Genomic DNA, 18957 nt, shown 5'->3' with positions numbered 1-18957 from the left:
CAATGCTCTGTTTTGCTCTCAGCCACGTGGATGGAAGCTCAGCAATGAAGGCTACCCTTGTGGGAGGCCTGGGTTTCTCTGGTGCTGCCTACACTGGGGAGCCAAAGCTTCTGTATCTGTGGGGTTCACAACTGAAAAGCCTGCTGTGGCTGTACACCTAGGCCACATCCCTCACTCTAGCCTGTATGATAGTAATACTTTTACCTCTACCTGTTCAGCTCCTTTCTCTCAAGGGATTCAGCACTCAATCCCCAAGAAACAGCAAAGTCCCTATCGTCATAGCATCTACATTTTAAGGGAGAGTAATCATATGGTTGGCTTCCCTAGCTGTAAACAGCTCCTGACTAGAATCTTATTTTGGGTGTGTGAACCTTCAGGTTCCAGAAATATAATCAATATTTGCATTTCTACAACAAAATTTCCACAGCCTCTACCAAGTTCCAGACATATATGACCTTCAAGATACTGCCCTCCGATGGAAAACTCCAACTTTCAGTTGATACAAAATCATGAACAAAACTGTGACAGTCATTACAGGTTTTTTAAAGTTATGTTTCATGTGATAAAAATCATATTTTTTCCACTTTTTTATTATGGCTAATAACACTATGATATATATGAAAAAGTCTTAGTAATTCTTTTTTTTAACAGTGCCCAAATATTTCACTATCATTCTTTTTTGATATCCTAAAACCAAAATTTTGTCACGTCCTGTTATCTGATGCTGTCATATTTAGTCTTTTACTTTGGAATTCCCAGTATTTTCCCAACCAGCTAATATCCACATAATGTAGCTTTTGCCCATTCACTTGCCCATATCCTTAGGGATACAGGACTGTAACCAACACATTTTAAATTGTTTTGCACTAGGATTTTATCTTTTTTTTCTTTATGAGGCAACACTGGCCAATCATTCCCTTCTAGAATGTTGACTGCCAGTTGAAGGCTGAGTTCTAGGGACTTTTCTCAAACAGAACTTGAGCAACTAGTGTATAGTCACATATAGAGTACAATGCTAGCTATGCAGTGATAACCACAGGGAATATTTTCTAAATTAGGACATGGAATGTCTTCTGAATTATCAAGAAAGAAATGCTATCTTCAATGTACTTTTGTAATTAAATGTATCCTTATTGATAATCCAGGTATTAAGTAGAACATTTTATTAATTAGGGCACTCCAGCTCTAGCCTTACAGAAAACAACCTGTTATATGTGATTTCATCTGTCAGAGTGTCAAGAGATGCCATTGATCGTCAGATGCTCAAAAGCTAGTCCTCTGGATGGTTCCATTGATACCATACCTTTTCATTCTCAGGACAACATTGACATACAAATTAACATTTCATCTCAACATCCTAATTTGGAGAAAACAAGATTACATATCCCTGTGAAAAGAAGAGATGGTACTGAAATTGAGAGGGTCTACAGAGATATTTTCCATTGGAACAGCACCTTTTATTGGAAAACAAAGCAAGAACAGTAAAAACTCATATTTTCATTCCTTATTTACCCACATGAATAAAAAAAGAACTAGATAACCAGGTCTTCCTTTGTACATTCTCTTTTGCTGCAAAAAAAAACTGAACATTCTGTGGATCTTGAAAATGTTATCTGATGAAGAGGTTAATTCTTCCACATAGAAAAAAATAAAGAATAGCTGAATACAGATTGTTTGCTTTTCTCACTGGAGTGAGAAATCCTAAATAGTTAAAGTATAAGCATATCCTTCCCCTTGAGGTTATTGAAAGGCTAAAGATGTGCTTTTCATGCAAGGTATTACTGGGAGACTTCTTTTTCCAAAGGGACATTCAAAAAAAGTTAATAGACAAAGACCTTGGTAGAGTACCAGGAACAGTTATTATATGGATAATGAACTATGAAACAAAAATCGTTTTTAGAGAAATGTGTAGGCCGGGCACGGTGGCTCACGCCTGTAATCCCAGCACTTTGGGAGGCCGAGGCAGGCAGATCACAAGGTCAGGAGATCGAGACCATCCTGGCTAGCACGGTGAAACCCCATCTCTACTAAAAATACAAAAAATTAGCCGGGCGTGGTGGCATGTGCCTGTAGTCCCAGCTGCTGGGGAGGCTGAGGCAGGAGAATGGTGTGAACCTGGGAGGCGGAGCTTGCAATGAGCCAAGATCGCGCCACTGCACTCCAGCCTGGGCAACAGAACAAGACTCCGTCTTAAAAAAAAAAATGTGTTATGCACTGATAGGTACAAGCAAAGCATGTAGTACACAAGAAAGACATACATACAATATATGTATGACTTATCAAATAACTTTTGTTAAATTAGTTTCTCCAAGATGTGTAGCTGTAACATTAACATATTTTCTTCTCATTATAAATATATTTCATTTTAATTAGATTGGTTCTTAAATAGATATGAGAATAATATCCCTTTCTGATATGGTTTGGCTGTGTCCCCACCCAAATCTCATCTTGATTTGGAGCTCCCATAATCCCCTTGTGTCACGGGAGGGACCTGGTGGGAGGTAATTGAATCATGGGGGTGGGTTTTTCACATGCTGTTCTTGTGATAGTGAGTAAGTCTTTGATCTGATGGTTTTATAAAGGGCAGTTTCCCTGCACACACTCTCTTGCTTGCTGCCACATAAGACGTGCCTTTGCTCCTCCTTCACCTTCTGCCATGATTGTGAGGCCTCCCCAGCCATGTGGACCTGAGTCCATCAAACCTCTTTTTCTCTATAAACTACCCAATCTTATGTTGTCTTTGTTAGCTCTGTGAGAATGGACTAATACACTTTCCTTCATTTCTTCAGAGACATTTTAGTTTTACTTTTGGTTAACTTCAAATAGACTGAGCCATGCTTTCAATGCCATTAGCTAGGTGATTGATTTATGAATAAGCACTTATATTAAAGAGCAATTATTAATATTGTCAGTAATATTCTGTTTTAAAAAGGGATTTGGAGGTTTCTTAAATGGATACTCCCCTGAGGTATTTATCTGCTTTGTAAGTCTGTTTTATGTACTTATCTTCAAATACAGGGCATGTCTGTTTTGTGATGACTAACCTGGTGATGTCAGAGGCCCAACATTTTAATATTTTCAACGGATGAAATATGGCATAGAATTTAGAGAAAGTCATAAGTCATAGATGGGTTTAAAAATAAGGAAGTATCATTTCTCCATATGTGGCTAACATTTTTCAGTTAATCAAGTTCAAGCACAGCTGCCATATAACCAAAGAACAGGGGATTACAAGGGCCTTCAAAACATAAAGTAGCTTAGAGCTCAAGCTCAACCTTGTTTCTAGCAGCTCCTGGCGGTGTGTCCCCTTCCTGCTTCTGAGTCCTAAGCCAAACCTTGGCCAGTGAGTCAGAGCACAGCTCTGTTCCCACCTGCTCTCATCTAGAGGCACCCTTCCTTCTACTCCTGTTCACTGTAAAGGTCAACTCCAAAAATGATCACAAATTAATGGTTCATGTCCTGTAAACACCCATTAATCAAGCCTATAATATAAGACAAGTGTCTGGATTTGTTCACAGAAATACTTACTGCAAAATCACACCCAGTACTCTTCTGTACGTCATCCACTGTCAGGCCTTCCCAGAGCTCAATCAGAGTCAACCCTTTCTTCTTGTCCACATCAAACACAGCCTGTCAGAGTGGGAAGAAAAAGGACAATGACAATTACGGTCAAAATAATTACTATATGGCACAAAACAGAAATAACCTCGCAAGTTCGACAAGGTCGGGCGTGGTGGCTCAGGCCTATAATCCCAGCATTTTGGTAGGCTTAGGTGGGTGGATCACAAGGTCAGGAGACCGAGACCATCCTGGCTAACACGGTGAAACCCCGTCTCTACTAAAAATACAAAAAAAAAAAACAATTAGCTGGGCATGGTGGCAGGCACCTGTAGTCCCAGCTACTTGGGAGGCTGAGGCAGGAGAATGGCGTGAACCCGAGAGGCGGAGCTTGCAGTGAGCCGAGATCACGCCACTGCACTCCAGCCTGGACGACAGAGCCAGACTCTGTCTCAAAAAAAAAAAAAAAAAAGGAAAGACAAGACCCAGGACAAAAGAAAAATCAGCAGTGAAAAAATGTCAACTGTAACTATGATATTTTGGTGAGGATAAATGCCAACTCCCTAATCAGCAATTAGTTGTGGAACAGTGTTGATGCCAGAAAATAAATGAGCATTGACCATGGATGGCATTTGTTACTACTGCAACCAGTTTTTTAAAAACTACCTCCCTTTTGTTAAGTCTAACACTTTTGGTCAAAGGTCAATTAGTGATTAATAATGATTTGAACAAAGAAAGGAATGAAGAAAGAGGAAGAGAGAAAGGGAATATTTGGAAGGTGAAAGCACATGAATGATAGGAAAAAAGTTTATAAATGCTATTGGGTAAAGAATTACAGGAAACAGAAGAAGGTGCTCTGAAGTGTCTAGGAGTAATTATAAGAGGATAGCTACCCTGGTCCTGAAAGACATGCAAGTAACTGTTTAAAATATTCTCCTTAAGTCCTGTAAAACATATAGTCTCAAAAAGAGAGCATGGGAATCTCCCTTTGCTATGCAAATCAAATGAAGATGCTTATATTTAGGGCAAGCACCAGAAAGCCAATCTCACCTGAAACATTCCATCATTCTGGTCTGTAACATCAGGTGTTGGTAGTGCCAATTGGTATGGCTTGACCTCAGCAGATAGACCCCACCTGTTGTATCTGATTTAGAACACATGCTTTCACACTTAGAAATACAACTCAAGTGGAAGTGACCTACAAGGTCACTTAATATAACCTTCCACCCAAGAATTCTTCAAAACATTCTTCTCAGATAGTCAATGGGGTTCTGCTTAGATACTTGCAGTGGCAGGAGGCTCACTTATTTCAAGGCAGATTGTTTACTGAAGGGAAGCTCAAACCTTAAGAGCTAAAACTGCTTCTCCTATGGCTTTAACTCCATGCTATAGTTACCCTCCAGCATATTAAGCACTGTACCCTCTTTCAGTTCTCATGGTTAGTTTCCTCTTTCTCAGACTAAAATGTTATGCATCCCAGAGCTTTCCTCTCCTCTACAGTTAACCTAAATTCAACTATTATTTGCAGGCCTAGAATCTTTTTTTTTTTTTTGAGACAGAGTCTCACTCTGTCACCCAGGCTGGAGTGCAATGGCCCGATCTCTGCTCACTGCAACCTCCGCCTCCAGGGTTCAAGTGATTCTCTTGCCTCAGCCTCCCGAGTAGCTGGGATTACAGGCATGCCCCACCACATCCAGCTAATTTTTTGTATTTTTAGTAGAGATGAGGTTTTACCATGTTGGTCAGGCTGGTCTCAAATTCCTGACCTCAGGTGATCCACCTGCCTGCCTCGGCCTCCTTTGGGATGCAAGGATTACAGGAGTGAGCCACCGCTTAACCAATTTTTCAATTAGCTTGGAAGTCAAACCTTGAATTGTCATTTTTGAATACACTCCTAACTAGGAGGGTAATATCAAGACACAGCAACATGTAGAGAAAAGAACCCTGGCCTTTGAGCTCAATGAGAATTCCACTCTGCTGCACAACTGTTATGCAACCTTTAGTGAACCTGTCTTTGCATCTGTAGACACATATAATAAAAATGTACTTCCCAAGATTGTGATACAGGACAAATATAAGAAAACATACTCTGAGCACCATCCATGAGACAGTGGGGGCAGCATACAAGCAGTTTTTTCACTTTTCACTCCTTAGTAGCTTAACATCTCACTTATATGTAATGCCAGATCAAAGCCCTGGAATGATTATTGACTCCAGTTGATTAATATTTTTCCCCAGAAACACACATCGCTGGGACCAGTGATAACTGCATTATTGGTTTGTCTGATGAATTCACAGATAACCTGGTTGACATTACTGGAAAACAGGGTTGAAATGTAAGACAAAATATTTCAGTAAACTTTCCTTTTGCTTGTACATTTTATGTTCCAAAAAAGTTTTTTGGCAGAAATGTGTGTTTCAAGAGGAAAAAAATAAATGGATAATTTAGGAATGTTTGTATACTCATTCGCTTGCTTCATTCCAAAATGACAATTAAATTTTTTAAAAATGAACACTTTCTTTGCAGAAAATGTATCTGGAGCACTATTCATATGATTTGCTTTTTCTTGCATTCTGAACAACTGTCAATTTATAAAAGAACAAATAAGAAAAAAAGAGCATCTGGATTATGTTATTAAGAACAGGCATGGAAATGATTTAGAGAGAAGATAACTGTGGTATCAAAAATTTAAGGCTTCAGTAATCAGGGAGAGTAAATCTATGGCAAATTGACATTGCTTTTAAAAAAACCTTATTAACACATTTATCAAATCTTAATTAGATATATTAGAAAACCAAGTATCTATAATTTAAAACAGGAAACTTACTTTTGAAATATTTAGGAAACTTTCCATTTAGTGATATAAGGTGCAAACAAAAAATTGACAAAAATGGAGACTAAAACCTAAAAGTCACAATAAATTGTTCAACTATCCAGAATACTGAAAGTACTTTGTCTAAGAGATAAATGTTAATTACTTTATCACCATGACAAAAGCTTACATTATGGGTAACAGTGAATCACAGCCCAGGTGCTGGTGAGGAACGCATCTTTCTTTTATTTTATTTTATTTTTTTATTACACTTTAAGTTTTAGGGTACACGTGCACAACGTGCAGGTTTGTTACATATGTATGCATGTGCCATGTTGGTGTGCTGCACCCATTAACTCTTCATTTAACATTAGGTATATCTCCTAATGCTATCCCTTCCCCTGCCCCCCACCCCACAACAGGCCCCAGTGTGTGATGTTCCCCACCCTGTGTCCAAGTGTTCTCATTGTTCAATTCTCACCTATGAGTGAGAAAATGCAGTGTTTGGTTTTCTGTCCTTGTGACAGTTTGATCAGAACGATGGTGTCCAGCTTCATCCATATCCCTACAAAGGACATGAACTCATCCTTTTTTATGGCTGCATAGTATTCCATGGTGTACATGTGCCGCATTTTCTTAATCCAGTCTATCATTGATGGGCATTTGGGTTGGTTCCAAGTCTTTGCTATTGTGAATAGTGCCACAATAAACATACATGTGCATGTGTCTTTATAGCAGCATGATTTATAATCCTTTGGGTATATACACAGTAATGGGATGGCTGGGTCAAATGGTATTTCTAATTCTAGATCCTTGAGGAATCACCACACTGTCTTCCACAATGGTTGAACTAGTTTACGGTCCCACCAACAGTGTAAAAGTGTTCCTATTTCTCCACATCCTCTCCAGCACCTGTTGTTTCCTGACTTTTTAATGATTGCCATTCTAACTGGTGTGAGATGGCATCTCATTGTGGCTTTGATTTGCATTTCTCTGATGGCCAGTGATGATGAGCATTTTTTCATGTGTCTGTTGGCTGCATTAAATGTCTTCTTTTGAGAAGTGTCTGTTCATATCCTTTACCCACTTTTTGATGGGGTTGTTTGATTTTTTCTTGTAAATTTGTTTGAGTTCTTTGTAGATTCTGGATATTAGCCCAACAGATGGGTAGATTATAAAAATTTTCTCCCATTCTGTAGGTTGCCTGTTCATTCTGATGGTAGTTTCTTTTGCTGTGCAGAAACTCTTTAGTTTAATTAGATCCCATTTGTCAATTTTGGATTTTGTTGCCATTGCTTTTGGTGTTTTACACATGAAGTCCTCGCCCATGCCTATGTCCTGAATGGTGTTGCCTAGGTTTTCTTCTAGGGTTTTTATGGTTTTAGGTCTAACATTTAAGTCTTTAATCCACCTTGAATTAATTTTTGTATAAGGTGCAAGGAAGGGATCCAGTTTCAGCTTTCTACATATGGCTAGCCAGTTTTCCCAGCACCATTTATTAAATAGGGAATCCTTTCCCCATTGCTTGTTTTTGTCAGGTTTGTCAAAGATCAGATAGTTGCACATATGCGGCGTTATTTCTGAGGGCTCTGTTCTGTTCCATTGGTCTATATCTCTGTTTTGGTACCAGTACCATGCTGTTTTGGTTACTGTAGCCTTGTAGTATAGTTTGAAGTCAGGTAGCCTGATGCCTCCAGCTTTGTTCTTTTAGCTTAGGATTGACTTGGAAATGCAAGCTCTTTTTTGGTTCCATATGAACTTTAAAGTAGTTTGTTCCAATGCTGTGAAGAAAGTCATTGGTAGCTTGATGGGGATAGCATTGAATCTATAAATTACCTTGGGCAGTATGGCCATTTTCACGATACTGATTCTTCCTACCCATGAGCATGGAATGTTCTTCCATTTGTTTGTATCCTCTTCTATTTCATTGAGCAGTGGTTTGAAGAGGTCCTTCACGTCCCTTGTAAGTTGGATTCCTAGGTATTTTATTCTCTTTGAAGCAACTGTGAATGGGAGTTCACTCATGATTTGGCTGTCTATTTGTTATTGGTGTATAAGAATGCTTGTGATTTCTGCACATTGATTTTGTATCCTGAGACTTTGCTGAAGTTGCTTATCAGCTTAAGGAGATTTTGGGCTGAGATGATAGGGTTTTCTAGATATACAATCATGTCATCTGCAAACAGGGACAATTTGACTTCCTCTTTTCCTAATTGAATACCCTTTGTTTCCTTCTCCTGCCTGATTGCCCTGGCCAGAACTTCCAACACTATGTTGACTAGGAGTGGTGAGAGAAAGCATCCCTGTCTTGTGCCAGTTTTCAAAGGGGATGCTTCTAGTTTTTGCCCATTCAGTATGATATTGGCTGTGGGTTTGTCATAGATCGCTCTTATTATTTTGAGATACGTCCCATCAATACCTAATTTATTGAGAGTTTTTAGCATGAAGTGTTGTTGAATTTTGTCAAAGGCCTTTTCTGCATCTATTGAGATAATCATGCAGTTTTTGTCGTTGGTTCTGACAAAAAAAGGCAGGGGTTGCAATCCTAGTCTCTGATAAAACAGACTTTAAGCCAACAAAGATCAAAAGAGACAAAGAAGGCCATTACATAATGGTAAAGGGATCAATTCAACAAGAAGAGCTAACTATCCTAAATATATATGCACCCAATACAGGAGCACCCAGTCCTTAGAGACCTACAAAGAGACTTAGACTGCCACACAATAATAATGGGACATTCCACTGTCAACATTAGACACATCAACAAGACAGAAAGTTAACAACGCTTTCCAGGAACTGAACTGAACTCTGCACCAAGCGGACCTAATAGATATCTACAGAACTCTCCACCCCAAATCAACAGAATATACATTATTTTCAGCACCACACCACACCTATTCCAAAACTGATCACATAGTTGGAAGTAAAGCACTCCTCAGCAAATGTAAAAAAAACAAATTATAACAAACTGTCTCTCAGACCACAGTGCAATCAAACTAGAACTCAGGATTAAGAAACTCACTCAAAACCACTCAACTACATGGAAACTGAACAACCTGCTCCTGAATGACTACTGGGTACATAACGAAATGAAGGCAGAAATAAAGATGTTCTTTGAAACCAATGAGAACAAAGACACAACATACCAGAATCTCTGGGACACATTCAAAGCAGTGTGTAGAGGGAAATTTATAGCACCAAATGCCTACAAGAGAAAGCAGGAAAGATCTAAAATTGACATCCTAACATCACGATTAAAAGAACTAGAGAAGCAAGAGCAAACACATTCAAAAGCTAGCAGAAGGCAAGAAATAACTAAGATCAGAGCAGAACTGAAGGAAATAGACACAAAAAACCCTTCAAAAAATCAGTGAATCCAGGAGCTGGTTTTTTGGAAAGATCAACAAAATTGATAGACCACTAGCAAGACTAATAAAGAAGGAAAGAGAGAAGAATCAAATAGACGCAATAAAAAATGATAAAGGGGATATCACCACTGATCCCACAGAAATACAAACTACCATCAGAGAATACTATAAACACCTCTACGCAAATAAACTAGAAAGTCTAGAAGAAATGGATAAATTCCTCGACACATACACCCTCCCAAGACTAAACCAGGAAGAAGTTGAATCTCTGAATAGACCAATAACAGGCTCTGAAATTGAGGCAATAATTAATGGCTTACCAACCAAAAAACGTCCAGGACCAGATGGATTCACAGCCGAATTCTACCAGAGGTACAAAGAGGAGCTGGTACCATTCCTTCCAAAACTACTCGAATCAATAGAAAAAGAGGAAATCCTCCCTAACTCATTTTATGAGGCCAGCATTATCCTGATACCAAAGCCTGGCAGAGACACAACAAAAAAAGAGAATTTTAGACCAACATCCCTGATGAACATCGATGCAAAAAATCCTCAATAAAATACTGGCAAACCGAATCCAGCAGCACATCAAAAAGCTTATCCACCATGATCAAGTGGGCTTCATCCCTGGGATGCAAGCCTGGTTCAACATATGCAAATCAATAAATGTAATCCAGCATATCAACAGAACCAAGGAACGCATCTTCCATTACCTCATTCCAGCAGGTCAAAACTAGGAAATCAGGGTCATAGCATCCTCCAAATTCTCTTTCAAAGGGCAACTGAATGGAATTTTCTCTGGATCTGATAATGGCATTCTAGTCCACTGTTAGTGAGGGCTGGAGACCTTCATTGCTCTTAACGGCACTGCATTCTCATTACTCATTCAACAAGTATTTATTGAGCACCTACTATGCACAGAGCATAGTGATAAACACACAACCTTCCTTTCCTTAACGTACCGAAAGTTCCAGACGTAGATGCTCTTCTCTTTACTCATTCTTGCTAGACATCTATAATTAAGGCTCCAATTATCCCCATATGTTAATGACACCCGCAAGTTTATTCCAATACTGACTTCTCTTTTGAGCTCTAGATCCAAATCTCCAATTGTTTATTGCAATATCTGACTGGGTATTCCCAAGAATATCACACTGAGGCTGTCCAAACTGAACCTATTCATGTCTTGTATTATACTCCCCCTTCTCCTCCTGCAGTCCTGGGCTTCCTAAAGGATACACGGGTCAACTATTCTCTCTAGTCAGAAAACTTAGGAATCACCTCTGTCTTACCAACAATGTGCAATTCACCAAGTTAGGTCGAGTCCATCTCCTAAATCTCTTTCAAATCTCTCTATCTGTCCTATGGTTTAGAATTTTGAGATTTTTTGCCTAGGTCTATGAATCCTCTTAACTGGCTTCTGCCTTATCTCTTTTCTCCCCGCTTTACATAAAAGCTTACAGTGTTTTTTCTAATGCAAATCTAATTTATTGTGTCCCCAGCCTTAAAACAAAATCACTGAAGGGTTCCTTACTGCCTTCCTTCTAAGACCCACAGTTCTTAGCAAGACATCTACATCCCTCCATTATTTGACCCCTCACTGCCGTTTCCACCTCAGCCTTCAGAATCCAGCCATGCCCTTGCTCCAACCAGTTCCACTTGCAGGTTATAGGACAAGCCATGTTTTCTTCATACCTCTGTGACTACATGTTTTCTTCCTTTTTTCCAGAAGGTCCTTGTTGGCTTTCTAACTTATGAAATTCCTACTGCTCTTTCGAGGCTCACCATTCAATCCAGTTTTTCAGCAAGAAAAGCATAAGTATTCACTGAGTATGGGTTGGCACTGTGCCAAGTGTTAGATAAACAATGGTGAGCCAGACAGGCAGAGATTAGAGTTTATTTCAGTATAGTGGTTTGTGCTAAGTTAGGGTAAGTACAAAGATTCAGAGAAGCACCCAGAAAATTTGGGGAGGGATAGGGAAGACTTGCTAGATTAGCTAGATTAGGGAAGATTAGCTAGATGGATGGGGTGGGAAGAATGCTCCAGACAGAGAAAGAGGATGTGCAAAGTCTCAAAAGAACATGGTCCAGGGAAGAATGGAATGTAGTTCACAGCATTTTAGCATGGCTCAAGTAGGGAGAAAGTTAAAGCAGAGAGAAATAGGCTAAAGGAGAAAAGGTACATACTGTGAAATGCTTCACAAGATATGTTAAAAGCTTGTATTTAATAACACCAAAAATCTTTCCCTGACACCTCTGCCCACACTGCTGGGCAGCTTTTCTCTATGTCCCTAGATTAGCATCTGGCGTGTGTCTCCATATGGCCTTTATCATGTCAATTACTCTGACTGCTGGCAAGGCTGGATGTTTGGTGTCTCACCCTTCTTCCATGTTGTCCTTTAGGACAGAGACTCTGCCTTCCTCCTTTCTGTAGCACACTGTTGGGAACAATCTGGTTCAAAAGTTTTTAAAATGATAGTAAAGTTAAATATCAATGTAAGTTATAGCATAAGAATACATTAGATTATGAGTGCCAAAATGAACAGTGGACCACTATGAGAATAAATTGTTGTGTGCTATGATGGTGCAAAACCTCTTCATCATGAAGAGGGAAAATGCATTAGGTTTAAAGGACAGGTAGTATTTGGGGAGGCTGAGGATCAAGTGGGAGCTATGACAGGTAGAAGAACTGAACTGGTAAGAACAAGGGCAGGGCACATGTGGAGATGAGGAGAGGGCTGATGGAAGGAGGAGAGGACCCACAGGAAGAATGTTTCTGGAATTATCTTTAGAAGGACTACCACTTTATTTAAAAATAAACAAACAACCAACAGGGTAAAAGATTGCTTTGCTTTTATCTTTAAAGTAATGGATTCTTTTCAACAATCCCTGTTCATAGTTTTAGGGGGATTCAAGAAATGGTAAAGATTCAGAATAGATGGTGGGATAAAATATTCTGCCCCTTTATCTTGTTCTTTATATGTTACCTTCATGGCATTCCACATAAGTAGTCCTGGGGAAGGCATCATTTAGGACAGAACCTCCCTTAAAAGTGGCTTCTGGGAATAATAAGCCTCCTAGCCCACTTCAAAGCCTGCTTTAGGGTGCTCACTGTCACACCTCAGTGAGGTTAGTGAGTCAGATTAATGCCAAGACACTAATGCTATTGTTCTTGGCAAATGGAACAGCACTAAAAGAACCTGATATACATAATTCTGTTTTGTGGCTTCTTCAAGGTACTGAATCAAGAAAACACACACTCCCAGCTGACTTAAAAGCAATAAGTCATTCCGACATACTAGGTTCAAATCTGAGTCAGAAGGGTGATGACAGACAGCTACTGGTGATGCTTCTCTGGTCTGAGCAGCTTTCAGTTGTACTACTGACCAATATGTTCCATCTAGTAAGAAGAATCTAGAGAATCACTGTGTGTTTTGAAACCCTACTCTATAAAAGAGAGCAGAAAGCATGCAAGAAACAGAATACATTTCTTGGCTTACTGTGGGGCCTATACTACGATTTGCACTGAAACAATTAAAAACCCAACTTACACTGAATTTCTTAAAATCCAAAAATTTCTACTTGTGATTTAGAAAAGGTAGAAATAATATATTCATAACTTTGCATATATCACCATCCAGCCTGACACTGTAATAGTCAAAATATAAAGATCAATAAAACTTTTCTCTGATTATAGCCCACTGTCAAAGTTACCAAGGACAGTGATTCAGTTTTGTTTGCATGTTTCCAAAGAGTTGCACATAAAGAATTCTACATTTAGAAACATTAAATTGATGAGCTTTCCTATTCATTCTGCCCACAGACTAAATTAATCCTATGACTACTGGTGTAATACACTCTTAGAAGGTAACAAAACTTTCTAAAAATGCTTACTTAAAACGTGGTAATAGTAGAAAAAGCACTTTTTACCTTTTCAGTAATAATGCGGTTGACACATTGCTTTCCAGTCAATGGTAATGTACATTTCTCCATGATTTTATGTGCATTTCCCTGTTTTAAAAAGAAAACATCAAAAAGAGTAGTTAGGGAGCAATTTTTATTTAGAATTGGCATAACTATAGGATAAACAGAAACTATCAGAGAAATTGTCTCCTAAGTAAAGACTCTTTCAGAATTTTTGCACAGTTACATTTTTTACTCTTTTTTTGGAGGCAGCTTCTGTACCTGCAATAATTTAGAGAATGCCAGATGAATGGCCAAAGGCAGAAATGATTTAATTGGGAAACATTCTGCCAGAAATTTGACTTCTCAAGCCTCAGCCCTTGTATCATTTGATGTGAAATTTCACTAATATCCTGATTATTTTTCCCTTCCAAGGAATGGTCTCCTTTAAAAATGTGAGCAGATATCTGCCCAGGATGCAAAGCACATACAGAACACAAATGCATAAGTCCTCTTCTTAAAAAATACTTTATCTGTTAAAAAAGTAATATGTACATGGAAAACAGCAGTGCCTTGCCTCCCTTCCCCACTCTTAGACTTGCTCTTAACTGGAATCCATTCTAGTGTGTTTTTTGGTTTTTTTTTTTTTTTTAGCATTTTCTTCTAGGTTTCTACACATTTTCTTCTTATATCCACTTTTAAAATACTATGTTTACCATGCTACTTCTTGATTAATCAATTTTAAACAGTATCTACTCATTTCCTATTGTGGCAGAGGAAGACTTAAGAAAAACTAAAAGTGGAAAAAATGTTTTCATTCATTGACTCCCTCCTCCAGCCCCTCCTCCCACCTGCAATGTAGAACTGGCCTCTGAGGCATGTCTGAGGAACACAGTTGAAACATTGGCTCTGAGGATCTGATCTTCAGATCATTTTCTTCTGTTCATGATTAAGCTACTTTTTAAGAGTCAAGCACCAGGAGCCTAAATTACTGTCTCCCTTGGGGCTGACAGCTACTCTAACATATTCTAGATCTTCTCCAAAAATGACAAAATGCTTTTATTGCTTTCTTTTGGATCTAATGTACCACATGTGACGCCACTATCGTCCTTAGCCATCTCAATGTTTTACCTGCTTAAATGCACACCTACTATCTAGTTTATATCTCTCCCAAAACTGGTGTCAGGCTAAGTATATGGGCAGAGGCTATGAATTTCAGATAGGTGGACTCCATTAAGATTTCATTCCTTGTGATAGCCTGCCAACTCAGCAATGCACTAGTAATTAAGGGGCTTTAATGTACTTAAGCCAGTTCAGGGAATAAAAGACATTCAGTAGTTTTTGAATAAAGGCATGTAAGAATGAATGGGAAGAGAAACAGAGGTAAATTGGGAATCTTGGATAGATTTTTAAAAAAACTATTACTTTAGTTCAGACAAAACTGGTGCTAAATACATATGAAGTAAGTTGACATAACACCTTTTAAAACAAGTCATATGTTTCCAGATCTTACTGTATATGAAAATTTATAGTTGCAGAAATAAAGCTTCATTTTCACTTCACTTCTAATTATTTTTCTTTTAAAATTTCAAATTCTGCACGACACAGAAGCTAAATTAATTAAACAGCTGAAATTAATGACAAATATTCGAACTTCTACAGTTGTCAGGTCTCCTTACATTTAATATAAATCAAGGCATGTCACAATGAATTCTGGGCCTGACTTCAAACAAACTGAACTATCTGCCAGCCACTGAAGAACATTTTCTGCAAGGAGCTCTTACTTAGTTCTCATTATTTGAGCAAGATCTACATCTGGCATGAAAGCAGCCACTTGGATTTTAATGAACAATCAACTTCATTTTAGGAGGAATCAAGGATTTCAACTGACAGAATTGGCTGTGCCCTACCAATGGAGACCTTTTTCTAGACCATTCTCTGCATACACACTATAGCATAGTGGTTAAGTGCATGGGCTAGAGCCAAAGGACCTGTGTGTAAAACCTGGCCATGCCCCCAACTGTCTCTGTAAGAGCCACATGCCCATGCTTCTCCATCCATCCTACCTTGAAAGATTAGATAAGTTCTACATGAAATGCAAGGGTCCAGCACTTAGTGCTTAATGAATGTTAGCTGGTACTGTTTTTATACAATCCATAATTAATATTTCTATAACCTGCGAGGAAATTAAGTTCCTATATGAAGTCTGGCAGAGGATTATGTAGAAAATGGCCTAAATACAATTCCCGAGACACATAAAACTAGTGAAAACACAACACAAATTTGGGGGCAAACCATATGGCTCTCCTAAGAAACTGGCACCAAATGTATTCCTGTTAGAACAATGGAGCTAGATGATTCCATTCACATTTATAGTGCCAGGACATAACACAGATCAAGGAAAAAGAAAATGAGATGCAGAAAGATTTTAAAATGTCACAATTTCAATATTCAATAAAAGGTTAGCTATGAAACCAAAATATGACTAGCTCCCATGTTAGCACTCTATTCTAAATATGCTGGGCTGAGCCCTACAGTGTGCTATGGCAGCTGCATATATTAGTGACTCACAAAGGAGGAACAAGTGCTGAGGTTTTAGCATTTAAAAATAAATCCTAGTAAAGGAATGCAGTATGGTGTGGGAGCAAAGAGCACTCTACTAGGAGTCCAAAGACCAGGTTTGTAGTCTTAGTTCTGCCATACAATTTTTGTGGTCCCTTAAATTCTTTGTGCCATAGTTCTCTCTTATCCTTTGCTTTATCCTCCTTACCTGATCATTGTAGGAATCAAATGAAATGTTCTGAAACTGCAATAAACTAGGGTGGGTTGAATCTATGTGCAAATATACAGGGTTACGCGGATCTCATTCATGCTTATATATTGCATTTCTTTCCTTCCTCATGAAGGGTTGTCAGAAAAGGCAGAGAAATAGATACAAAGCATAGCATTAAAAATGCTTTGTGCATGGTGGCATGGGTCACACCTGTAATCCCAGCACTTTGGGAAGCTGAGGTGGGAGGATCACTTGAGGCCAGCAGTTCTAGAACACCCCAGGCAACATAGCAAGACCCTATTTCTACAAAAATTTTAAAAGTTAGCCAGTTGTGTCTGTGCGTGCCTGTAGTTCCAGCTACTCAGGAGGCCAAGGTAGGAGGACTGCTTGAGCCCAGGAGGTTGTAGTAAGCTATGCTCATGCCATTGCACTCCAGCTTGGGCAACAAAGAGAACTGGTCTCAAACAAACAAACAAACAAACAAACAAAAACAAACAAAAAAAAAAACTGACTAGTCCTGAGACTCCTGATTTCAATATGCCCTTACTTATTAACTTCATCACAACCTTTGGTGAACATCTACCTTCTTTCCTGCATCAGCTTCCCTAATCTTTCTCTTTCTCCTTCAGCACTTACAGGCCTTAAGCAATACATAGGGTAATTCACCATTTTCAAGTGACTAAACACTCTAGTACTTTCTATTGCTTGCTTCTTGGTGATCTCTTTAATTCTTTAGATGTCTGAATAAAATCCTGGGCCTAAGTTCTGCAGTATTAAACAACTCTAGTTAAATAGTAATAAATCCCTTTGCTATCATAACAATAAGTTTCATGTTATTGCAATGAACTTAATCCCAAATCCAAATAAGCTCTTTATCACAACAGAATGATTTCTTGCATTTCATGTCAATACATTCACCTGAAATCTTTAAGACTGTGCTTTATACAAAACCTCATTTCATGCTCATCTTTTCTGTTAAGTGCTTGTTAAATGTGGCTGCAATACACACACACACACACATAGACACACACACACACACACAGACACACACGTGTGCACGTATTTTTTCTCTCAGGTACTTTCTTTGGCAAAGCCCTAATGATCAACTACAGAGAAGGCAAGTTCTGGGATTTGCTTGCTCCTAAAAAGACCAAGCCTTTCAGCTTTTGTTCATGCTGCCTGTTACCTGGAACACATACCACCACATACCTCATCACCCCAGATTCAAACGGCAACACCCTTCCTATTCAGGAGTTGGCTCAGACACCATCTTCCCTAGGAAAACCTTCATCCAGCATCCTCATCTGGTGCTGCAGTCATGTTCCCATGGGTGTCCCCAGTCTGTGGCCCTCCTGGGTGCTCCTGTGCTTCCTCCTCCCTTCACATGTTGACCTCTTGCCACCACCTCCACTAGATGCTGAGCTCACTAAGCTAAGACTATTTTTCTTCATATGTACAGCCATGAGTAGAACATTAGGCAAACTACAGTGATCAATAAAGGCTGCATTTCTGATTCAAGGAACTCCAGAGGGGAGCTATAAAATGCCATGTGACTAATGTCTATGGACCACTAGGGGCTGCCTTTCTAGTTCTAAGATAGGTACTCGTACATTCCTAGTATCTCTGAGCTCACTAGAAGCAGCACAGCTAGCAGAAGCACATGACGGGGCTTATAAGACTTTGGGAAGACAGATAAAGGTGCGATAAAAGGAAGCAGCAAAGACACTTTAGGACTGTAGCCCAAAACATACAAATGTGAAAGTTAAGAGAGAAACAGTGAATTATAGTTATTTTACCTCTTCCACCTGCTCCCTTCTAAAGCTTAAAGGCACTTGCCATAATTTGCTGAAAAGAAGGACTACAAGGGCTTCTTTTAATTTAATATTCTTCTTTTAATTTAATATTCTTGGCAAGAGAATATTAAATACTTTGTCTGGTAGAACAAGGAAGCCAATGGCAGGTCTATCTTTGGGCTTGCCAAAATATCATGGATGAAGCCTGATTATCAACACCCTTGCTCTTTCCTTCTCCCACTTAATCTCAATGCTTAAATCAAGCATACCACATACACACACAAATACAATAATGGGAAATGCTGTATTACAAAATACATGACTGTCACATCACTATAACTGATGTAGCTGGATTATTTGTAACACAAAAGATACATGCTTGAGAAGATGGATACCCCATTCTCCACAGTGTGATTATTTCACACCATATGCCTATATCAAAACATCTCATGTACCCCATAAATATATTCACCTATTATGTGCCCACAAAAATTTAAAAATTTAATTTTTTTAAAAAAAGAAAAGAACTGGATTTGCTAAATAAAGAAAATCAAGGTACACAGAATAAAAGGAAAGAATGAGATTACTCACACTGCATTTGTCCTCATGGGATATGATTGACCTTTATACAGCGCCTACACTATAGGGTTTCCAACAATCCACTCAGGACTTCAGTAGAGAGACTCAGCTAACTTAGAAGCAGAGAACATTTGCTATTACAAATGATATGTGGAGGTAATATATGGAGG

General features: G+C 38.8%; 1 protein-coding gene across 3 annotated transcripts in view; it reads right to left on the bottom strand.

The window, feature by feature from the left end:
* The window catches only part of OXCT1 (3-oxoacid CoA-transferase 1), a 139496-nt gene that overhangs the window by 5794 nt on the left and 114745 nt on the right, over positions 1-18957 (bottom strand). For 2 of the 3 annotated variants that reach the window (XM_034960127.4, XM_003810979.6), the window contains exons 15-16: positions 13670-13750; positions 3529-3630 (exon numbers count right to left, since the gene is read on the bottom strand). In XM_034960127.4, coding sequence (XP_034816018.1) covers positions 3529-3630; positions 13670-13750 — 183 coding nt within the window. Of the gene's footprint in view, positions 1-872; positions 3631-13669; positions 13751-18957 lie in introns of those variants that run through there. The other variant, XM_063604486.1, reaches the window with a different exon arrangement.

This window comes from Pan paniscus, chromosome 4 (assembly GCF_029289425.2).
Source record: "Pan paniscus chromosome 4, NHGRI_mPanPan1-v2.0_pri, whole genome shotgun sequence".
Taxonomy (NCBI): domain Eukaryota; kingdom Metazoa; phylum Chordata; class Mammalia; order Primates; family Hominidae; genus Pan; species Pan paniscus.
This window is presented reverse-complemented; position numbering and strand designations above follow the sequence as displayed.